This window comes from Chrysoperla carnea, chromosome 2 (assembly GCF_905475395.1).
Source record: "Chrysoperla carnea chromosome 2, inChrCarn1.1, whole genome shotgun sequence".
Classification (NCBI taxonomy): Eukaryota; Metazoa; Arthropoda; class Insecta; order Neuroptera; family Chrysopidae; genus Chrysoperla; species Chrysoperla carnea.
The window spans coordinates 14,162,482-14,188,934 of record NC_058338.1 but is presented as its reverse complement, the minus strand read 5'-3'; the positions used below and the strand labels follow the sequence as shown (position 1 = coordinate 14,188,934).

The 26,453-nt window shown below is 30.1% G+C and overlaps 1 protein-coding gene and 1 non-coding gene across 5 annotated transcripts in view; one reads left to right on the top strand and one right to left on the bottom strand.

Moving 5' to 3' along the window:
* The window catches only part of LOC123291955 (neo-calmodulin-like), a 136,972-nt gene that overhangs the window by 87,545 nt on the left and 22,974 nt on the right, over positions 1–26,453 (top strand). For 2 of the 4 annotated variants that reach the window (XM_044872429.1, XM_044872428.1), the window contains exons 1-2: positions 20,522–20,637; positions 25,780–25,821. The exons of 1 other annotated variant lie outside the window; for it this stretch is intronic. In XM_044872429.1, coding sequence (XP_044728364.1) covers positions 20,554–20,637; positions 25,780–25,821 — 126 coding nt within the window. In that variant the 5' untranslated portion in view covers positions 20,522–20,553. Of the gene's footprint in view, positions 1–20,514; positions 20,638–25,779; positions 25,822–26,453 lie in introns of those variants that run through there. One more of the 4 variants, XM_044872430.1, reaches the window with a different exon arrangement.
* Trnan-guu lies at positions 20,703–20,776 on the bottom strand. Its single transcript has one exon. It is a non-coding gene; the product is annotated as a tRNA-Asn (tRNA).

The window sequence follows — 26,453 nt, the reverse complement described above, 5'->3', positions numbered from 1 at the left end:
AACAAATACGTTCATATAAAAGCCATTTTATCTCTCTCTGCATCGCTTTTTCTCTCTCTCTCTCTCTCTGTCACACTTTACCATGTGTGTTTGTACCATCTAGGCATATACATATCTATAGTATGACAGAATACATCCGTTTAGTAATGCATCTAAGCGAGAGGTATTATATACATGTATTGAACATTAGTTGGAAGACGCTTGGAGAGTGGGAGTTTTTTAGTTACAGATAACTAGTAAGTTCATCAATCCCACTCTCTGCATGCATACAACAGAAGATCTGTCGTCATACTACAGATATGTATATGCCGAGATTGTACAAACACACATGGTATATATATATATATATATATATATATATATATATAAAACAAAAATTTGTTGTTAACAATGACAAATAACACTATAAAATGTACACAAACACTACTAGAAAACAAATAAATGTTATGTTTTATATGCCTGCCTCTATTTCTGTCTTTGTATAATCAAACATTTCATTTTACTGGAATGTTGCACAGATTAGTTTAGTCCGTTTTATTTCAACAAAAATTTTAGACCGTGGGACATTACGGTTTTTTGAAAATGATTAATAGAGGGAAGGTGATCTAAAATGACCCCTCCTAAGAAAAAATGTAATTTATAGGCAAATTATTCGACATATGTACAACGTCGAAATATTTTCGAGTTCTTTATTCAAATGGTACAATATTTAAATTTCTTTTGATATGATCAAATTTTTAGAACTATCAATATGTCTCAAAAGGACATCGTTTTGACCGACCTTGTAAGGAATAGTGGGTAAAATGCATTTTTTATCAAACAGTTCACATAAAATATTAACGGTTCTTTTACATTGCATCAATGATTAGTATGGAAACAAAAATCACTGGTAAAATCATCTAAATCAACAAATTCAAAACCCATTACATTATGGGGGATCATTTTATCTATTATAATTTTACACACAAAATAGGGATCATTTTGCCCTATATAAAGAGGATCATTTTATCCGTAACGACATATTTCAATTTCATCATAAAAACTCACCTTAAAATTTACTATACGGCTATGAAAATTTGTTATAATATTATTCAACAAAAGTCAAGAGTAAAAACAACCTGCCGGCAAAAACTAATACAAATAAAAGAAATTTTACGTAGAAATTTGTCTTACCATAAATCATAAGGAGTAAACTTATTATTTTTGCTACGAAACATAAATTAGCTAATACATCACCATAACTCTTTGTTGAACGATTAATTTGATCGCGTGAAAACCATCTATCGATAAATATACTAGATGGCTAAGCTGCGCGGGTCAACTAGTTGATAATAAAATATTAAAGCTAAAAATAAAGATCGCCAGTTAAAGAACTCGGTGAAGGTTTTGATAGTATATGTACATGATACTGGAAAAACTGGAAATTGTCCACAGCCGTATCTATATTCGGTTTTCTGACTTCGAGTTTAGGTATTTTCGTAATTACGACTTATTATCTTTTCGATTCCAGATTTTTGTGTACATACAGAACAGTTCTTTCGTAGCTTTTATCGCCTCCAGCAAATTGAAAGACAATACCCAATTGAAGACATTTTCATGAAATAAAAGAAACATCAAAATTTATACAAAATCAAAATGAGAAAACAGACTTTCTTTACAATTGGACAATGTATCAACACAAAACAAACACACACACACACACACAATATATTTATATTTTCTACTTTCGACATAGAAAATAGATATCTAGAATAGTGAAGTTGTTATCATTTACTTAGTAAAATTATAACTTCAATGGAAAATTGTAGTTTTCCACATAAACATTACATATGTACTATATACATTATACAACATACTTCAGACTATACAAAATTTTTTTCTGCATTAAATTACAGGAGTTATTTCATTATTTCACTTAGCCTTTATGACTTATACGACTATGACCATTTGACCGATATATTTTCTAATAATTGTTTAAAAAAGAAAATGATAATAGCTTAACTTTTGAATAAACAAATTTCCTAAAATTTTTACTTTAAACTTTTTTTCTAAAATTAATATTTATGAAGTTTATGCTAACGCGTTTAATGATGTAACCACCGAGTACATGATTAATAAAAAAGAAGTATACATAGCGTAATGATAAAAATTCAATAAATATATGAAAAATGTAAATGTTAGTGAAATAATTAGCAATAAATAATTTGCCTTCTTACCTGCAAAAGCAGCGACCATCCCTTGAATTTTTTTAAGATGAAAAAAAAAATTAACTAAAAAGACGGTTTTGCTTAAAATGAAGGCACTTCTCCCGCCTATCTCTGTAAGGATTTTGTACATTTACATTCAGTACGTGATATTGAAGTTATATTTAAATAAAAAAATAACTCCTGTAATTTAATGCAGAAAAAAATTCTCTGTTGTCTGAAGTACTATTACAATATATTATACATATAAAATAAAGGACAGTAGTATCATCTAGTCATGGACACATTGACAAGAACTAAGGAAAAACTTTACACACTCTGAAAAGTTTTATTTTTCGTTTATTTTTCTCTATATTCGGTTTTTATTTATTTGAAATACAAATAACATACAGTATTTATATATAAGACCGGTACAATTAGATTTAAAATTAAGCAAATGGCAGATTAACGTTAAAAACCCAGATTATTTTATTTAAATACCTCAAAAAAAAAGAGGTAGTCAGCCATGGGGACCGTCGATGGAAGTCAAAACTGAAAACTTTGTTTTTTTAATTTTTAATTAATTATGGTGATAACCGTTATGTGACGATAACGCGAGTTCCATGATTTTTGTTCACTCAAACAAACGCTCACCGCGCTTAAAAAGTATTCACTTCAAAAAAAAACTTTATAGAGCTGAAAATAAAATCAATTTCAAATGCAGACATATAATAATTTGTTTAAACAATCTGTCAATCTGTAATTGTTGATTGACAGTCAAAGCTTGATTACATATATAATTTTTCACAAACAAAGCTCTTTTAATAGGTAAAATGTAATAACATACTATTTTTCGATTTATTTAATTAAACAATGTAGACGTATGTATCTAGTTTTTGTTTACTCAACTATCAAAAACCAGGCCAACTAAATTTAATTTAATAACAATAAAAAATTTTTTTTTAAATCAAATTTTATTATTTACTTTATTTTAGCGCTTGGCACTAAAAAAGTGCCTGAATTTAAACATATAATATAACTTATATATATATTTTTATAATCTCTTTTTAATTTTTCCTTTAATTTGCTGCCCTTCTCATAAGTTTGATTTTTTTATAAACGCTTTACTATTTTACACCAAAAAGTCGCCACTTTTTTTTCAAACACCAATCTAAAGATATTTAGCTTTTTAAGAATGCCTCCACTGTCAAAATTCATTGAGCTTGGAAAGCTACGAGGTAATAAAGTTTACAAACTAATATATACATGATACGCGCGAAAAATTTAACCATTCCTTGACAATCGGGTAAAAACTGGACACACTTTATTGCACGAGCAAGTTGTAAGTAATTTAAAAAGTGTAAGTTATATTTTACTGTATATATATCGCATTTTTATGTATCACGTTATTGAATATTTAACGCAGTTTCAAAACGCGTGACCGTTCAGATTACCGAATCATTGACGCGAGTGCTGATGGGCTAGATATCTATATTAATCTAACTAAGTTATCTTATTTTAAAACAATGATTGTCAAATGGCAAAACTATTTTTAATCCCCGAACTAAAAAAAGGAGTGTTATAAGTTTGACCGCTATGTGTGTGTGTCTGTGTGTTTGTCTATATGTGGCATCGTAGCGCCTAAACAGATGAACCGATTTTAATTTGTTTGGTTTCATTTGAAAGATAATTAAACGGAGAGTATTCATAGCTATGTTTCATGTGCAAGCTTAGAGTTTTGTACCCGAAAAAAACTAAAAAATTGGCGATGATATTCAAAATCGATTTAGTTTGGAAAAATCTGTCCCAAAAATGACAGCTCTCTGAGTATCATTTTCATCTCATCCGATGTCCTTGACCATCACTTTGATATTGATTAAAGAAGGAGTGTTATAAGTTTAAAGTGTTTATCTGTGCGTCCGTGTGTTTCTCAGTGACATCGTAGCCCTTAAACGATCAAACCAACTTGATTGAGGATATTTTCAAAGCTAAGTTCCCAAAAATCGGTGTACAAGAAATAAATCGCATTTGTCGGGGGTTTCTTAAAATTTTGTAAATTTCACTTGTCTCAATATAAGTAGCGCACTCTTTTCAATTCTGATTACAAATAAATTAAAATAAATGAACGAACTGAACGTACATCAAGTTCACTTTATTAAATGTGGACAGTTCTTCTTATCATGATTTGAATTTGTAAAGGATAATCCTTACATTTGATATCCCTATAATAAAAATTATGTAATATCCATATATTTTGAATAGCAGTGTATAAAAATGAAACGGAACGATTTTCATACATGGAAATAAAGTTAAAAAAAATAATAAAAAGCATTTATGTACAAACCTACATTTTATGTGAAAGAAAAATTGGGACACTGGCCAAATTTAATACGATAGAACATTATATTTTTCTGTATTCATTCATATCTGTGATATTTTTATTTTAAATATTTTTTGTTTGCATCCTAAACATACATTTATTATTGTTTTGATTTTTAAACTTAGAAATTTTTCATATATTAAAAATTTTCCTGTTTGCTAAAAATTTTTTATAAATGTTTTTTTTTTTTTAATTTTCTCATTTAATAAAATATGCTACATATGAACCACGATCAATCATTTGGTTTTATTAAAGCTAAAAAATATTTGGTTGTATTTCTTTTTTCTAAAATATTGTTGCCAAAAGTTTCCAAGACAAATTTATGGATTTGTTTTTAATCCAAAAATCTTATTCGTATGAATTATTATTTGTTTTGTTTTTTTTTTTAATTTTGAAATTGAAAAACTGCATTATAATATATTAAAATTGTTTTCAACTATGATGAATGTAATAACTGCGTTTTCGATCCAATAAATATGTATATTGGATAGAAGTGCTTCGAAGTAAAATGATGCCTGTATTATATCCACTTACCAAATTAATATAATTTCAAAACACATTTGGCACATTTTATTTTCACAGCCTCAGAATAATGTTAGCTGTGACATCTCGAATTTGCATAATTTTTGGTCTTTTCGATCGCGAAATAATCAACCTCGATTTCGATGGTCAAAGCATATAAAACTCATTGTCTTCTCAGCTAATTTTTATGATATTAAAAAGAATGTTTTTAGAATTAAAAAAAAATAGTACCATGTCGTTCTTTGTCAAAATTGGGAACATAGGCATTAATTATTTCGTGTTTTAAACGGTTCAAAATTTCTGAAACCTTGGGATTTAATAGAAAGTCCTATTCTTCGCCTGTAAAAAAAATTTTTTTTAATTCTTTCGAAAAGTGGTTTTTACCCAAAGTTTTAGCATGGGCGCTGCAAATATCATGCTTTTAATGCCTTAAGTAAATAGACATGTCAAATAATAATAAAATCTTCGACAACACTAGAAATAAAACACTTGAATTTCAATACTTTTCCAACGCTCATTTAATTTCAAAACTGAAAATCGAATAAAATGTAACTTCGACATTCGATTACTAAAACTGGATTAATGAAATCATCATCATTTTACAAATTTTTAACTTTAATATAATCGCGTGACAAAATATCGGAAATTAATATTCTTATTTCGACAGTTAACAAACACGCCCTTTCAATTAATCAAAGTAATTGATTACCTAAAACTCATGATAAAAAAAATTATTCAAAAATTTATCTTTTATAATTTACTAAAATAAAGCATAATTATATCAATATAGACACGACTTTACCTGTACTAAAATGTAATAAATATATTCGCAAAGAGCACACCGTATGGTCGGTCGATCAACTGAGTCGATCATAGCCCTCGATGCGGACAAAATTTCGTTAAATTATGCTCATGTTCAGAATCAAAATAAATTTTATATTTATATTTTGTATATAATCAAAATTTGTCTTAATAAAACGACATGTTCTTAATTGTAGTTTTTTATTTTCGTTATTCTCTTTTTATTACCATTTTCATTTGGTAATTTTGGCTTTTGTTCTTTCTCCATTTTTTCTAAAAAGTAATTTTTAAATCTCATGTTACCAGACTTAATAAATGATCCTTTATGATTTGTCGATTCAAACCAATTCGCACTGTGCGTGAGTTTTATTGGAGGCGTTTCCATGCTAACGATACACTACTTTAATTATAGAATTGTATGGATGCATATATAATTGTATGGATTGCATTTATGACTTACATTGGATATATAATATTATTGTCTCACAAATTTAAATAAATAATTATGATAATTTACATTTGAAAAATAATATTTGTGCAATTTGATTTCTTTTTTCACAATTTTTAATGCATTAAGTTTAATTAATTAGTGTTTTTCAATAATTTTAATTTGACATTTTCTATAACATTAACATGTAAAGAACTGCAAATTAGTCATAACAGCCTCCTTTAACGCCAAAAATTTTCCTAGGAAGCGGTGGCATCGATTTTATTGTCCCTACCATGACTACGCACACAACGAATACTTGGATCATAATATAAAATAGTCCAGTTTCTTTCTATTTAACAAAAAACAGTATTTAATTTAGTACAAAACTGAATTCAATAAAGCATTATGACACGCGATCAATATATTTACTAATATAATACTTACACCGCAACAATGTACATTTTAGAACAGTTGAAAGAAAACTGCCATTAAGCAAAGAAAGATACCGTAAGTGTGAAATTCGAATATTTGCCTACTATTGGGTGTGTAATTTGGGAAAAAACAAGAAGTTAAGAAAATCAGGTTAATTTAGATATTGGATGCAGAGTTTCTGAGATATCGCAATATTTGGATCGATTTTAGTCCGTATCTCAAAAACTATTCAACCAATCAACAAATGCACCCGATTTTTGTAATTTTTGGGTCAAAATTACCCTATAAACTGAGTTTTATCGAAATCGGAGGTTAGAAAAATTTTTTGATTTTTTGCAATTTTTTTAAGGGGTACCCCTTTGAAAAAATCGATAAAAACGCAAAAAAAAATTTTGTTTTGGAATTTGATGAAACTCGGTGGATGGGGTAATTTTGATCCAAAAAGTACAAAAATGGGGTTAATTTAATGATTGGATGCAGAGTTTCTGAGATATCGCAATATTTGGATCGATTTGTGTCCGTATCTCAAAAACTATTCGACCAGGCAACAAATGCACCTGATTTTTGTACTTTTTGGGTCAAAATTACCCGGAGGTTAGAAAAATTTTTTTTTTTTTGCAATTTTTTTAAGGGGTACCCCTTTGAAAAAATCGATAAATCGGGGAAAAAATTTCTGTTTTGGAATTTGATGAAACTCTGTGGATAGGGTAATTTTGATCCAAAAAGTACAAAAATCAGGTTAATTTAATCATTGGATGCAGAGTTTCTGAGATATCGTTATATTTGGATCGATTTTAGTCCGTATCTCAAAAACTATTCGACCAGGTAACAAATGCACCTGATTTTTGTAGTTTTTGGGTCAAAATTACTCTATAAACTGAGTTTTATGGAAATCGGAGGTTAGAAAATTTTTCGATTTTTTGCAATTTTTTTAAGGTTTGAAAAAATCGATAAAATCGGGGAAATAATTTTGGTTTTTGGAATTTAAAGAGACTCAGTGGATGGAGTAATTTTGATCCAGAAAGTATAAAAAACAGGTTAATTTAATGATTTAATCATAACCTCCATCAATTTCTACGAACATGCTCCAAATTATCATACATTTGGATTACAAATTAAATTCGAAGCTTGTCACAAATATCACTATCAATGAGTATTTTCGGTTTTTCCCTATGTATATAATACATAAGGTAGTATTGTCTTGTTACTCAATATTTATTTTGGGTAGGGAAAACTAGTACAATAAACTTTAATTTAATTACTATACAAACATGTTATAAAGTTTTTTATAGTAAGAACTGACCTTCAGTAGCACGCGTATAAAATATTTTTTTGTAGTAGAAGTAGAAAAAGAAATATATAATTATTTTCATAATACAATTGGAAAATTATCCACTTCATACATGAGTACATAACTATGAGGTCAATTGTTGAGAAAAACTACAACAGACAACAAAAAAGTGGAAACTGTTGAAAGATCACACCAAAAAAAAAAAACTTTCAAATCGATACAATTATAAAAGAAGTGAAATTTAAAAAATTTAAAAACCTCCCAACAAATTATTCGGGTACGTAACGCAAAACTCACACTTGAAACATGGCTCTCAAAAGAACCCTCCTAATAAAATTACCTTTCAAACGAAAAAAAAAAAATCAAAATCGGTTTATCCGTTTAGGCGCTACGATGCCACAGATAGACACACACAAACAGATTAAGAGAGATTAGATTTTAAGAATTCACTCAAATTCAAATACATTTTAAATTTCTCTGCTTATTTTAAAGCTTGAAGTCTCCACTTTAAGCAGCATTCATACTTAATATTTTAACTTAATTCTTTTTCTCTTTTCGTTATCTCTAAAATAAGCTAAAGCTCTTTTCATAAGGCAAGGTAAAAGATCAAGATTTGAAACACTAAAACACACAGAAGGTGGTAAGTGCTTATGGCCTTAAAACCCAAGGTAAGAAATGAGAGTATTTTTCATAGACATACCTTTGTATTTAGTCGGACTTTGCTAATTTATTACCGCCAGGATAATAATGACTCATTACCATTCACGAGACTTGAACTGTCGGTCGGATACTCTGGGTGTGTGTATACGTAAGAAAAAAATTTAGTTTTAAAACTTCGTATTAAATTTGAAGATTATCTCATATGTTTCATAAATTTTAATGAAAATTGCGATGAAAATTGTACTCTGTAAAATCATTAGAAAAAGTAAGAATGCAATGGTGAATTGTAAATCCACCATGCATCGAAATTATGGTCTTAAAATGAATATGCAAAATTTGAAAAATGAAAAGTTTTCGCGAAGTTATTTGTATTTGAAACTAGGCAAAATTTTTGTAAAACCTGTTGTTGATTTAGTCGTGGAGTGCCAAAAGCCATTTATCAGTCTCAATATTTCTACACAGAACTTCTCAAAAAAAGAAAAATATAACACGGGTAGATGCAGGTTTATACTTTACCAGTATAACTATATAATAATGATAATCGTATTTATTATGATAGAATGATGATTGCATGATAACAAGTCATTTCCGTTTTTATAATATAATTTTCGTTTTATACAATTTTTAAAAGTATCCCCTTGTTTTTAAGAGTATTCCGTAACGTATTATCAATCATTCACGAATATCATTCCAATTAAACTTTGGCCATAGGGTTAAAATGACCCTCTATGTCAGCCACTTAATGAACAGTTACATACAAGCTCAAAAAGACACTAGGTCAGGTAAGATAAGAGTGGCTGTACTGGGGTGGGACACACTTAGACCAAGGGCTCCGTTGTGATACCGAAAAAGAGTTGACCCATCCCCGGCCACTACTCCATGAACCATTTGAAGCTGTTGAAGAATAGCAGTAGAGCTATGACGTCGACGAACTTTAGGTCGGAGAGGTCTTCAAAGAGAGGCTGGCTCAAATAAGTCCAACTCCTCATGGCAAGAGCTGGGCAGCGACAGAGAAGATGAGACATTGGCTCCTCCTCCTCACCACTGTGACAGCTCCTGCAATAGTCGTGATACACGGTCAGGCCCAGGCGTTCAGTATGCCTGCCGCCCAACCAGTGTCCTATAATAGCCGCCACAACTTTGCGAACAGAGGCCCTTGGAAGTGATAAAAGATCTTCGGAACGCCTACGATTGGACTCAGACCACATCTATCCACAAGTACGTTCCTCCCTCCATCTAAGACCTTTTTTAAGATATTCTCTTTGTGGAGCAACTTGAAGTTTGAAAATGGAACTCCTGGATATTTATTGATGCTTGTGTCCGGCAGCATTGTGCCATTTCTGGCAAGCTCATCGGCTTCACAATTTCCTGGAATTTTACTGTGTCCCGGTACCCATACCAGGTTTACATTCATTTGTTCCTCCAGCTCATTTAAAGACGTACGGCAGTCCTGTGCTACCTTTGACGTTAGATAAACTGAGCTGAAGGATTTAAGAGCTGCTTGGCTGTCAGTGAAGATTGTATTGTCCCTGCACCTAATGGTCTTCAGTCTTATACATTCACATACCTCATGAATAGCCATCACTTCCGCTTGATACACGCTACAGTGATCCGGCAACCGAAACGATAGACACAGATCGAGATTTTCAGATCCCACAACCCACTCTCTTCTCTAACTTAGATCCGTCGGTATAAAAATATTGTAAGTTAAATAAAAGCTTGTTAAAAATTGTTTATGCACAACTGAACATTCAAAGTAGTATCCACCAGACTTTATTCATTTTATTTAATTCTCCATTTTTTTCCTGAGTTAGTTAGTAGGAATGTTAGGTATTATATTTACGATAACGTTAAGTATAAAAGAATATTAAAAATATACACCAACTAAAATGAAAAAAAATATATTAAGTTCAGAAAAATGTCGCATTAAAAAGGTGTGCGTTTTTATTATAAAATACATCATATACACATAATTTAAAATTTAAATATAAAAAAAAACATTTATTATTTTTTAAAACCTAGTTTTTTTTAAATATTTTATTTTGAAATAATTATTACAAATAAAATAAATATATGTAGATAATAAGTTTTATTGTAAATTAAAATGCACGATATATTTTTGAAAACTAAAATAATACTAGCTGTGAACTACCCGCTTTGTTGGGCAACATTCCCACTTTCACGCCTCCCCCCATATTCCATATCCTTTTCTAGGTTACTATCTATCACCTAACTAAATTTCATCAAAATCCGTTCAGCCGTTTAGGCATGATAGAGCAAAACTCCCAGCAAAAACCATAAAAAAATCACTAACTCAATTCAGTTTTCTGCCTACCTCCTACCCCCTAAGAACGATGGTGATTATTTATAGCCTATGACCATTTCTAGGTTATCATCTATCACCAAACCAAATTTCATCAAAATCCGTTCAGCCGTTTAGGCGTGAAAGAGTAACAGACAGACAGACAGAGTTACTTTCGCATTTATAATATTAGTATGGATATTTATTTTGAATGAAAAATCATATACTTCTATATATAGTTAAAATCTCAAAAATTAAATTTTAAGGATGCATAAGCACGGTAGTGGGGACACAAATTTAAAAAATATATATTTTCAATTTTGATGATAAATTATACCCTTGACGATATAAGACGAAAAGTAAGAATACAATTTTTCGATATCTTTCGTATAATTTTCAAAATATTGCAAATTGAAAATTTTGTTTAATTATTCAGCTTTCGATATTTCGAAAAACCGAGGCACATATCGAAAAATTTTATTCTTATTCTTCATCTACACACATGAAGTTATAACAAAATTCATCATCAAAGTTGAAAATAAGATAAAAATAATTTCAACCCTAAATCTACCCTGCTCTAACACCTTTTATATGGACGGAGACCCTTGATTTTCTTTCTATTAAAAAGTTTTTTTTTTAATTTGTTTTCATTCATTCCAAGTGAAAATTATCAAAAACTTTCCAAATATATCGTTTTTTGAGATTCCTCCATAAGAGCCAATGAATTTATATATATATATATATATATATATATATATCGATTTTCAATGACTTTTTTCTTAAAAGTTTGCAAGGATACCTATGCTGAAATTTTAACCACATATTCTTTGAGTACATCCTTAATACATAGTACAATTAAATGAATTATGGAAGTATAAAATATATGATAAGTATAAATTAATGCACACGTTTTCTTGATAAGTTTCCCTGATAAATTTATATTAGTGGTAATGAATAAAAAAAAAATATATAATTGATAAAAAATAACAAAACGTTATATTCAAATTAGAGTAGGTAGAAAGCTCATAACAATTTATATATATTAATCATGTCAAATCCATAAAAACAGAAACAATTACGACCAATTAAAAGTCATAACGTTCATAATTGCATGTTTATTTAAGTAATTACGCAAATATTTATTTAAAATTTTATTTTTACTTATAAATAAATAAGTTCGAAAAAAACTATACCGTATATAAAATGAAATTTTACCCGTCAGAGTATTAATTAAAGTAGTTGGTATACAGGGTGGGTCATTTTAATCTATAATGGGTATTAACTCCTTTTATAGTAAACAAATCAAAAAATAACATGAACAAATGTTGCAGACCTTGATGGGGAACATCGTGTTCAGACATCAAATTGGACCTAGTTCTTCATGTTTTTTGATAGTCAACTTAGATCCCAAAAGGTAAGAGGTAGAAAGAGAATTGATCCTCATAAAAAACTAACAATTTTCATCTACACCATTTTTTCGAAAATAGTCAGCTTTCGGTGGAAATGTGACTTAAAAATATGTCATTTTTGCATTTAATCGAAAGAAAACACGCTAGATAAAGCTTTTCATTTACAAAATGATTCTTTTTGTTTCGGACTGTTTTCAATCAAGTAAAGACATATCTTATATCTTCTATCCTTTTCAAAAAGCGCTGCTTCAAAAAGATAAAATATTTATAACTTTCTTAGGTTGAATAATTTTTTGACAACTGTCCGAAACAAAAGCAAATCTATGAAAAGAGCTATTCGTTGTGTGCGTAGTCATGGTAGGGACAATAAAATCGATGCCAGCGCTACCAGTGAAAAATTTTGGTGATAAAGGAGGCTGTTATGACTAATTTGCAATTCTTTATATGTTAATGTTATAGAAAATGTCAAATTAAAATTATTGAAAAACACTAATTAATTAAACACTAGTCTAGGGCAATAGAGGACATTCACCTGTGCCCATGACTTTGATTTACAATTATCGATAAATTTTAAGCGTATTTTCTTTCGATTTAATGCAAATATTTTTAAGTCGCATTTACTTCAAAAGCTAACATTTTTCGAAAAAACAAAAATTGTTATTTTTTTTATGAGAATAACTTTCTATCTCTTACCGTTTAGAATTTTATTTGAGTATTAAAGCAACCCGAAGAACTAGGTCTTATCTGATGTCTTCCCATCAAATTCTACAATTTTTGTTGAGGTCATGTTTTGATTGGTTTTGTTGAGGTCATGTTTTGTTTGCATTCTTAATCAAAATAGTCTTTTTGGCTGACGACTACACGTAAATAAAAATGCAAGTTTTATCTTTGAAACATAAATATTGAAATATTTCAGAATATATTATTCTCATAAACTAGTTTTTACTTACAATTTTCGAATGAACCTTAGTTAATTTTTTTTCTTGTTGTGTCTGTGTTCTACATTTATTTAAATTAGAAAATAAACTAAATCGGTATATAAACGGGGGCGGTTGCAAGTCGGTCGATCGAATAATATTTAAATTTATTCTTATCATGTTTTATGTAAAATTCTATTATAATAAACTATATTATTATCTAACTTGTTAATGGCCTTGAATTAAAGAGTTATTGCAGTAAATTATAGGAGTAAAGTCAATATATAACAACACTTACTTGGGAAAAATTCAATATACAAATTTTCAACCGCAATGACATAGGTATTGCAAAATTCTATTAAGGTAGTACTTATCGGTAATAGATTTTGCATTCAGAATTTAATGAAACTTGGCATAGTTGTCCATTATTATATAATAATTAACCAGTTAAATTTTAAGGGGCCTTCAGAGAACTGAAAAGCTGAACGTCACGTTTCTTTTTACTTATAAATATCGTACTTTCTTAATCATTTCTGGAGAAGGACATCTATTGATGTAATGACATACGTTTCGACTTTTGAATACTCAGAAGATTTTGATCAGAAATGGAAAAATTGTTGTAAAAAATCTCTGAAGATCATTTCTTAAATTTTTATTTTTTCTTAAAAAGTCTTATTAAACTCGGAATAACTTTTAATTTGGCATAAAAAGACAGAATAATTCCAAGATTTCAGACATACTCTGGATACATTAGATACCATTTATTTAATATCTGTAAAACCATGCACAAGTATGACAAACGCCAAACAACGAACTTAAAATAACAAAAATATAAAACCACGAAATGAATGAGTTGTTTGATGTTCATTGTATAATATTTTTCATAAACGTAGCCATATTCATACTAAAATAAATTAATCCACATCCCTAAATATTATAAATGTGAAAGTAATGTTTATTTGTTTGTTTGTTTGTAACGCTTTCACGCAAAAACTAGCTAATGGTTTTTAATAAAACTGTACAGCAATATAGCTCATACATCAGAATAACACATGAGCTATAAATTATAAAGATATATTAATATAAATTAAAAAAATTTATAAATTAATTTAATTTGATATAAATTACAAATTTCTGTAAAAGTAGTCATTTGACATTACACATAAATTACAGATTTCTATAACAAAAATCATAAAATATTTCTAGGCCATATTTTCTGATATACTCAATGAATAATTACGACAATTATACATTTAAAAAAATTGAAAACCATACATATATCTTTACTTTTAAACCCAGCGAAGCGGGTGGGTATCACTCTAATTGTAAAATAAATTAATTCACATTTTATCATTTTTTTCATTTCATAAAAAAATAATAAATCGTATTAAAAAATATGATTTTAATAAAAAAAAATGCATTTTTTTCCATAATAAAATAAAAATAAACCGTTTATTTTTCAAATAGGATTTTAGGTATATAATGAATTCACGTATTTATTAAATTACGTTGTTGTAATAACATAGTTTTTACGATAATAGAATCGGTCAAACATAAATCAAGGTAAATACCATGGAGCGAATTCTAACATTAATTTGAAAAATGAAATTCAGTGAACAGATTCAAATTATTTTGCTTCTTTATTGTTTTTGTTGTAAATTTTGCATGGAGGTTAGCGGGTCATGCACGAGCATCGCGCCTCGAAGCAATGGTTCAGAGAACCTAGCCAAGTAGACCCTTGTACTCTATCCCCGCTACGCTTTTCAGTGGCTATTATAACCAACTGATGTACTGAAACCCAAGATTTGCCTAGTGCTGAGTTTCCTAATTTCTTCTGGTTCGACTATGGCCGGACCAAACCATTTCCTTCGCTGCTGTATGAGCGCCGGGCAGTAACAGAGAAAGTGGATCGATGTTTCTTCTGAATTTTCTCCCCATCTGCCACACGCGGGAAATTGTCTTTTTCCAATCTGATGTTGGAACTTGTTCAGGTTATCATGCCCTGTGAGTAACTCTACGGTGATTCTAATATCAGCTCTGCTTAGTTTCAAGATCTCCTCGGCTCTGTTACCGAGCGAGTTTCCTTCACCCAACAGGCTTTTGGCGATTCGCCCTCCCTCGTAGCTGGACCATGCCTTTAATTGTTGGTTTTTCAGATTATCTCCTAATCTGTTAAGACCTTTTTGGTATGGCATCCTCGCAAGCTTTTCTTGAGTGGGAGCCATGGTGGTTCCCAGTTTCTCCCATCTTTCTTTATTTACATGACGTAAAAAAACCAACGATTACGTAATCAACACTGTCTATACATGGTATTTCAACAGTTAACTCAGTCAATTGTTTGTTTTCATTTATTTTTTATTAGTTTTAGTATACCTATCATAATAATTTTATACACAACATAATTTTTTTTCAAACATGATAAAAACTACAATATCATACCTACTATAATAAGCTTTATACCATGTGTGTTTGTACCATCTAGGCATATACATATCAGTAGTATGACAGAAGATATCCGTTTAGTAATGAATCTAAGCGAGAGGTATTATATACATTTGTTGTAAGACTACAGATTCGATATGACAGATCTTCTGTTGCATGCATGCAGAGAGTGGGAGTTTTGTTGCATACAAATATTACAAACTCTCACTCTCCAAGCGTCTTCCAACTAATGTTCAATACATGTATATAATACCTCTCGCTTAGATGCATTACAAAACGGATGTATTCTGTCATACTACAGATATGTATATGCCTAGATGGTACAAACACACATGGTATACTCATGGTATGGCTTTTTTAAATTCCATGTCCCGCGCGCCCATTATCCTCTGCTATCATCATAGTACATTGTACCGTTGTTGTTATACTGATGTTTTGTATTTCCGTCTACGGATGTTATACGATAAATTCAAGTATACGGAGTCGGTATTATATATTGAACAAGATATCTACTCTTATCTTTTGAAACTATATACTATAATATGGTCGTATTATGTGTGTGTGCATACAGAAACTGATACAATGTGATTCGAGGGAAAAGAAGTACTTGCAAGTTCCCAAAATTGTATTTATTCTAGTGAGATAGAGCCAGGCGTTGGCCTTATAATTATACACAATATCATCATAAATTAATTTATTTTCGTGCTCCTTAACACACATTTATTCTCCTGTCTTGAGCAGTTATTTTAATAAAATAATCAAGAACACTATGGAGCACCTAATTAATGGTATTTCGATACCATAAAAATGAAAATGGTACCAAAAATTAAAAATTTTATTTATCAGTTAATCATCACCCTTTTATACGTCTTTTGTGAAAAAAATCATATCGATTTTCTGTACGGTTTAAAAGAAATTAACTACCTAAGTCAGTTTACCCCTTAGTGAAGATTCAGATACATCTACCTGGATTTAATCTTGGCGGTGCCCATTGGTGTTGCCAAATTCTTCCTCTGCTGAATTCAGGAACAAACGTTACATATGTTTGTCTATGGTTTTTTAAAATTAAATCTATTTCATCTCCCTCTAAGTATTAATTTTGTTTAAAAAGATTTACCAATGAACTGAATCGATCAGTATTTAACCAAAAGAAGACAGATAAGTATAAACAGAAAGAGACGGTAACGATGATTTAACTTCTTTCCCTCTTGCTCGATATATATATATGATATATTTGCATATATAAAACAGCCCACTTTCTGCCGTTTTGAATATTATTATCGTCATCATCATACTTAAAATATGTTAAGGATGTACGAGCGCCAGGGCAATTTTGGATAAAAGAATTGATTTTTTTTTAAATGATGTTAGACTAAGTCCAAGTGAACTCTTAACCAAGTTAAAACTTTAATAAATTAATCAAGTTAAAACCTGGAATAATTGGAATAATTTTTAAAATTTGTTTACTTATTTGGCTTTAGATTTTTCGCAAACCAAAGCAGATTTCGAAAAATTTTATTCGTATTTTTTTGTCTATTTTTGTCATTCATGAAGTTATAACAAAATTAATCATCAAAATTGAAAATAAGGCACAAATAATTTCAACCACAAGTCTCAACTTGGCTTGACGCTCGTACTACCTTAACGAAACACTTGACAACATTATCGTAACATATTTGGTGAAGAGACAAGATGCAGTTTTTAACGGAGTTACTTGTTATAGTTATATCAACTAATCTAACCTCAAATGGGGCTTAACATATTCCGGTGCTGATTCCTTCATATATATTCCATATATGAAATGAATCGAGAGAGGAATTCACTAAATATTAAAGTTACTGTAGACTGCTAAAAATCAGAACTACCGGATTTGACGTTAGTTCTAATGTTTAAAGGTACGTCGAAAAATTTTGAAAGGCTTTACCTCGGAAATTATTGGGTCTACAGAGTCCATTTCATATTGTAACAAATTTAGTCTACTTTAAAAATATTCTGAAAGGTTTTTAGTTTAGGTTTCATCAAATAACTAGTCCTTTAGAGTTATAATCGCCAAAATGCGAAATTTTCACGGATTTTTCGATTTTTGACAAAGTTGCGTTCAACGATCAAGATCACAAAATTGGATTATTCATTAGACCAACATCATAAACAAGTCTGCAAAAAATTGGAACTACCGGATTTGAGAGCAGACTATCCCGTACTTTCAAACCACAAGGTTACCGTATTATAAGTACCCGTTTTATAGGAACCAAAATTTAATTTCTATCATCAATATTTTCAACTGTTAAGCTATCATGTTCATTTTGCCATATTCTGTATTTAATAATCTGATCGTCATATATAGACATAAACATTATGTTAATGATGACTTCTGAAATGTTCATATATTATACAGTGTGTATCAGGAGAAACTAACTAAATTAAACGTACTAAACGCAGTGAATGAATTGTGTTTGGAAAGGTTATTCATATTGGTTATTCTTTTGATCGTTTTTTATCAACTTAAAAAAGCACCCTGTATATTATAAATGCGAAAATAAGGCTGTTTTTTATTAATTTTTTGTTCTGCTAGTCGGGACTGCTAGACGTATCCAACAAATTAGAGATCATTAAAATCGGACGAGTTGCTCGTGAGTTATACCATGTGTGTTTGTACCATCTAGGCATATACATATCTGTAATATGACAGAATACATCCGTTTAGTAATGCATCTAAGCGAGAGGTATTATATACATGTATTGAACATTAGTTGGAACACGCTTGGAGAGTGGAAGTTTTTTAGTTACAGATAACTAATAAGTTCATCAAAACTCCCACTCTCTGCATGCATACAACAGAAGATCTGTCGTATCGTATCTGTAGTCTTACAATACATGTATATAATACCTCTCGCTTAGATGCATTACTAAACGGATGTATTCTGTCATACTACAGATATGTATATACCTAGATGGTACAAACACACATGGTATATGATCTAAACAACTGGATTTTTTTTGTATATTAAGATTGTACCATATTACGTGGCACACACGCTACTTTATGCCAAGTTGAACTATATCGAAGATGAGTGTTTGAAGATATCGATTCAAAATGGTAAACGAGGCACTTACATTTACTACAAGATATTATTGATGAATTTTCAAGATAATCTCTTATCTTATTCGAACTTATACTGTTACGTAATTATATTTGGACTATAAGCTCTTAAAAGTTGAATTCATTGACGTAGAAACAACACTATGGAAGCTTGTAACTATACAACTAAGTTACATTACATTATATATACGGAGATATCAGTCATAAAATAATCATAATTTGGTAAAAACTCTTTTACCTTTTTATATATAAGGCTTATATTCAGATTACGTAGTTTCGTATTGTGGCAGAGCTTTCCAAGAGTTTCAGTAAACAAGTACATCGCTGAAATTTTGCAGTTTTAACATATTTTATAATGGCGTTGTCTTGTTTTGGAAGTGGTTTATTTTACCAATGGAAAAAGTCAATTTTAGCATAGACTTAGTTTAGGCTTCACAATCCTTTATCCTAATTTCAAATCGCTATAACATACTTATTCTCCAAATAGAAAGACACCGAATGGAGTTAAAATGCATTGCTTTTTAAAAAAAAGTGTAGCAAAAAGTATGTATAACAGTAAGAAATGCAATGCGTTTACTACAATGCTGGTATGGTGTAGAGATAGATACATATATTATATATTTAAACGATTGGAAATGGCTACAACGATTTTCATGAAAGAGAGTATGCAAGGGTTTTTTGGGGCGAAAAATCGATCTAGGTAGGTTTCCTTTTTTTAAAAAACGTCGTTTTATCGTCGTCTTTTCATGAAATACTGAAACATACACTGCAAAATATGACTTTTCCTGACATCTATTGGTGTATATTATAGTTAACGAAATAAAGTACATTACCAGACCATTCAAATTGGTATTTCTGTACAGTTTTAAACGGTTCTTACATTAGTGATAAAATTTTTTTCGGTTTCGAGTTCGTTCATCCAGATATTATAGGTATCTATGTTAGCATAAGTAATATTACAGTATTGAATAATGCTATCCACCAGAATTATTGTGGATACGGGCGTCAAGCAGTGTGCATTGACTCGTCCAAAATAACTATTGCTCATGTTACTATTCCCTCAATACAGTACACAGTATGGCGTTCACTGGCATAGTGATATGCACAAATAATTTCTAACCGAGTTGATTTTTCCCTGTATACTTAATTTAAAAAATATATATTTCATTCAGCCAGATTCTGGATGTAAGGTCGAAGGTTGGTAACCCAGGCTCAAAGTTCAGTCAAAGTTTCACGTATTTGTAATTTAATTAATTGACATAGAAATATTTATACAGACTTGTGGGTAAAATGAATTGTTTCCTGTATAAATGATATAAAATTGATAAAACTGAACTTTTCTCCGTAGTATTGTCATCTTTTTTCCGATCTAGTTTCAAAATCAATTTCAAACATGCATAAAATGGTTCAATTTTCAGTTAACAAATTCCAATTTGTAAACCAATTTATCTTACAAAACTATAATAATAATTTATAACGACAGATTATATAGCAATAAAAATACATGTGCAATTTTAAACAATTTCGAGGGCCATTGAGGCCCTTAAGAAACATTATTCAAAGTTTTGTAAATTATTAATAAAAATGTATTAATATTAATTGAACACAAAAAAAAATTAAATATTAACAAAAAGAATTGTTCGATAATAAAAGAATATAAGAATAAATTAATAAACTAAAAAAAATGGCGTTTGCGGCAGCACGTATGATTCTAAAAGATAAAAGGCGAAAGTCAAAAGAAGATTTTGCTCCAAGAAATCGTAGTAAGGTAATGTATATTTTTTTACATAATAAAGTTCAATAAATTTTATTTAGTTATCCATAAAAAAAATTCGCCCCCGGGTGGGCTCGAACCGCCAACCTTTCGGTTAACAGCCGAACGCGCTAGCCAATTGCGCCACGGAGGCTTGTTAATGAATGTAAAATAACCATAAATTACGGTTTGCTAAAATTAATACCTACTTAATAATTTTGCATACATCAGCAAAAATATTTGTATACATACATATGGAATAACTGGTGTAAATAAGCATTGTTAGTACAGCTGTTTTGGAACATTATTATAAAAGCTACACTTTAAATATGATCAGATGCCTTTTATCAAATATAATCAGGTCTAAAAATTCTTGAGACTGGGGTAATAGAGTGTTGTAGCAAAACTTTTAGTGATAGAGAATACGCTAGTGAGTTCTTTATTAAATTCACGTGTGCTTAGATAAAATATGATGATCTTCGCAAAAACAATATCAATTTAATCAAAAAATAACTGTAGATATGCGATTTCGTAAAACAGAATAGTAGTAGCAATGAGATAATCATGTAAAAAGACTATATGATAATTTGGACGTAAGCCAGGCTATCTTCATAAAACTTTTTTTTTTAAATTATTGGGAGCTTTGAGTTTGAACTGTATTATTTTTTAGATGTAAGATTTTAAATTAAATAAAAAACACTCGTCTCCTCTATTGTAAAAACAAGAGTAAACTTCTTAATACTTGGGTACAAGTCTACTCAAAAAGCATATTTTGTACGAGCAAGAAAAAGTTTACCCAGGAAAGAAAAAGTGATGAATCTTCGTGTGACAGGACATTTCATGAATTTGATTTCTGACGACGCAAGAAACATGTATACTGTATGTGAAACTGAAACATGTGAAGTCGTTAGTTTTAACTATTTTCATTCGCTACTCTCAGGTCTCCCCGTTTTGACAGATCGCTCATAGAACAAGTTTTCGGTGCTTGTGGATGCACCGGAAACACAGTTTTAGCAATTAAGTACTATAAAAAGATGGTTTATGGTAGGTCCACAAGATACTAACTTCACACAGACTTCTATAGAATTTTCAACAACAAATCAGTGCAAACAAAAGTCGGTATTGTGGTAAAGTCTGAGTTAAAAGTCTGCGCATACATTTCGTCAGAATTTATTGTTTGTACAGATATCTGTATACAGACTTAAAGTCTGAGTAAAAATGTTCCTGTAAATATGATGACGAAATGTATCTATGTGCAGACTTATCATTAGTATGGGAATACTTCCAACTTCCGTGGAAGACTTTCAGACTTTTTTAGACTTTACCATAATACCGCACTTTGGTTTGCACTGTTTTGTTGCGCATACAAAATTCTATAGAAGTCTGTGTGAAGTTGGTATCGTGTGGACCTACCATTTAGTTAAGTATGTCTTGGTAGGATGTAGAATTAAACTTTCGGTATATTTTTTAACACAATCATAAGGCTATAAAGTGTTTTTTTTTAATATTTGTCTATAACAACTGTACTAAATGATGCTAAATCGTATAAAAAAAGTTATTCAGAATTAACATAAAGGCATGTATTTAAATACACTTAATACTTTAATACACTTTTGTACACAATACAAAAGTCGATTGGAAATTAATACGCTTTGTATGTCGTTAAACATTAAATACCTTCTGTACTTGAATCGTTTTATATATAGTTTGACGTTACAAAAAAATGTTACGAAGGTAATTCCATTGGTATGGAATAAAACAAATCAGTTTTTCAAAGCTTTTGAGTTTTCACAAGTTTTGGACTATTGATTTCAGATTGTGGCTGGAAGTTTTGGAGAAAATGGACACCAAAGTTTTGTCCTAATTTGCGTCTTCACGGGTAAACAGTGATTCCAACGGAGCTGTTTTTTTTGTTCTATCTCTAACTGTTTACAATATAAAATTTTGCGAAAACTTGAAAAAATAGGCAGACTTTGAAAAGCTGTATCTCCGAAATTATCCTCCTGTCCTAAAAAAACTGTCTTGATCTCAAATTGTTGCCAATTAAACCTTCTTTATTTTTGATGAAAAACCAGCCATTCCAGATCAAAATCGATACAAAGTGAAGTAAGATCCAATTTTCGAGTTTTTTTTCCGTACGATCCGGTTATCTACCGAGGTCGAAAACTTCGATTTATCAAATTAACATCGATTAATCAAGAAAACAAAAATACCTGATTTGATTCAGAGTCCACCTCCTTCTTATATGTTTAAATTGATTGAAATATGCATATGTATATTTCGTTACAAAACGGCAGCTTGGGATGTCCAGGGCTTACATCCGTCACACCTGTTAAACATTGCTGGCCATCCCGCCACACCTGTCCATCATTTTTTTGGCCAATGTATAATGATTAAATAAATGTAAAATAACATTTTGAAGCACTGCGATTTATCTAACAACTGGTACATCAGTCCGTTTCAGTTTCGAATAACAATCCACCTGCCATAATTGAGAAAATTCAAAAGTCACATTACCATATTTCGAAAATATTTAGTAAATATAAATATTTATCTGTAAACCTGAAGATATAATATTTGCAACGCCAATATTTGTAAAACGATTCGACTATATAATCAGCACAGTATGGTTTTGAATAATTACAGGGTTTCTATTAACCCCCTAACCAAAAAAAAGTTGGTGTTATAACTTTGACCGCTATGTTATCTGTCTGCCTGTGACATCGTAGCACCTAAACAGATTAACTGGTTTTGGATTTTTTTGTTTCATTTGAAAAGTAATTTAATGAGGAGTGTTCTTAGTTTTACGTTTCAAATGCGAGTTTATCGAGAGGTTCCGTATCCGAAAAATTTCTCGGGTAAATCATGAACACTCAAATCAATTTGTTTTCTAAAATACCTGGTCTCACTGATTGTGACATCATTTCTACACCAAAATAACCATGTAAAAAAAACCGAAATAAAATTGTAGAAAATGCATCTTTATTTCATGTACACGATTCATGTAGATGATACTTACTTACCTACTAATATCAAACACATAACTGTTTTTATTCGTGTGTCACCAACGAATATAAAAACAGCTTAAATCTAAAAAAATCTCATTTCCGAAATTAATTATTTTTATTGCATGACTTGTAACAAAAAGTATGCCAAACAAAAAATTTAAATTTGCAAAAGTTTAAGCAAGCACATTTAGGGAAATTATTATTGAAAATATTTCGGAAATTATTCATTTAAGTTATTAATTTTTATTCTCTATGCGGGTATAAAAACATATAACCAATAAAGGTTATGGTTGACATCTGTATAAATGAAATCCGATAAGTGCGTGCTTAAACAACCAGTAGATGGTTCCATATGATAATCGAATAAATTTTTGCTGGATTAACATGTTGTCGTGAAATTGTCAATTTTGGAGCAGAGAGTAGATATTTAATCCGAAAAATAGGTCATAACATCGCTTATATAAATTTTTGGGATTCCTTTAAACAGCATTTGTACCAGCTGTGTTACGCCAACAACGCAAAGTACCTACCTTCGGAAATCGCATTTAAAAAATGCCAAAATTACATAATTTTAAGGTGCTAATTAGGTGCCAAAGTGGGAAATTAGGTGCTCTGTATTTTACACCACAAATCAATACTCAATACAAGTTAGGTTAGGTTAGCTTAGAGTGGCTGTCCTGGGATGGGGCACACTTAGACCATAGAGCCCGTTGTGATACCGAAAAAGGGTTGGCCCATCCCCCGGCCACTACTCCATTAACCAATTGGAGCTGTTTAACAAAAGAAGGAGAGCTTTGACGACGACGGACTCCAGATCGGAGAGGTCGTCAAAGAGAGGCTGGCTCAAGTAAGTCCATCTCCTCATGACAAGACCTGGGCAGTGACAGAAAAGATGAGACATTGTCTCCTCCTCCTAAACACTGTGACAGCTCCTGCAGTAGTCGTGATACACTGCTTGGCTCAGGGAGTTTAGCATGCCTGCCGCCTTGAAAGTGATATAAAATCTTCGAAACGCCTGCGATTGTACTCAGACCATTTCTGTCTTGTCAATACAAGTTGGGTTGCAAGCATTCTTTTTTTCTTTTTAGTTACGGAACTTTAAAAATATGAAATCACGACGCTTTCAAAACTTATTGTGTTGACATAATTTTATTTGTTTAACGATCATATAAAGTTCAATTTCCGTTTCTTGTAGTCGGCGCACCGCGCCGCAATAGATTAATAAAAAAGAAAATATATATAACTTTTTTTTTTATTTAAAAAAATCATCTTAGGTTTATCACATAGAAAAATTAAATGGCTCTTAAAATAGTTGTTAAAACGTGACAATAAAAAACCATTTTCACAATTATTACTCTAAAACATTTTCCATTTATTTTTACAACATATGTTTTTTCTTCCTTTTAGCTAGGGAGCAAATGGTTAAAACCATGAAAAATAAATAGGCAAACGCTCCAATTGAAAAATTGAAGAAAAAAATTAAGATATTTTTTATAGATTTTTTCGTATGTAGAGGAACCAATTGCATTTTTGTTCTTATAAGAATTCATTTCCAAAATAGGTTTCTTAAAACACTTGAACTACAATTTTAGGCTTTTTTTATTGAGTAAATAATTTATAGCCTTCAATTGATTATCTGCGAGTTTAGTACCAAAAGATATTACAAATAATTTGCCAAAAATCTATTTAAAAATAGAATTGAAAGAGGAATCGTTAAGCAAAACGTCGCGTCGGGTGTCCGTTTAAACATTGGTATTTATAGATCCGTTTTAATGGTACGACTTTCACTAAACAGTACACCTGCTTTTATTTTTGAAAAGCAATTTAAAACCAATACAACACACAAAAAAGTATAGCAATTCGAAGTTTGTATTAAAAATCCATTAAAATTTTGGATAAAATAGCTAATAAACTCTCCCAATATCAAATTGGCTGACCAATTTGCAGTTAATAAAATGTAAGAGCAAAGCTTAAAACATCCTGAACCATAAATTATACAGTCGCGATAAATAAATAAGTGATAGTGTTTATCGATTTTAGTTTGTAATTGCAGCTTTCTTTATAAAATGGTTTTAATATTATGCACCTAGACTAATAAATTCTTTAACAACTTCTACACACAAATTTTTTCTAATATTTTATTTTATAGGCCAGGAGTGCTAGCACAAGTAGTTTTAGGAGTATCAGTCAGGTAAACACTCGTCAAAATACAAACGAAACACACTTTATCCAAGAAACACTAGAACACTAGAAAATAACAATATTTTTTTTATGATGCCTTGTTTCAACCTTTTCAAAATTTTATTATCATAATAATATTTTTAAAATTTTTTGATTAGATTTAGATAATTTTAGTATTATTGCTACAAAATTTACCGTAGTGTGATGCAAATTTTTTTTTTTTTAGAAATTTGGAATGATTTATAAATTCTAAAATTTTGCATGTGAAAAATAAAACAATTTTGTTTAATAGTTACATTCTAAAATACAAAAACTCTCATACCTTTCAACTTGAATTATACGAACGTGGGTTTTTGAAAAGGGGAAGTTTGGTCAATCAAGAATATAGATGTAATAGTCTCTATAATGAAATAAAAAGTAAAAAATATAAAAGAAAGCCTTTAAATGTTTTTCGATCCGATATACAGTAAACGAAACAATAATTCAAACAGGATTTAAGAGATTTATAAGAAATCCGTCGGTAAAATTTTAGCTTGGAGTAATTTTTATTCCTTCCAGTATAACAACATTCACATTAGTAATTTTTTATTTAAAGGCCTTACTTTCTGAAAACCCTCTAAATAATTAATTTATCAAAACTTA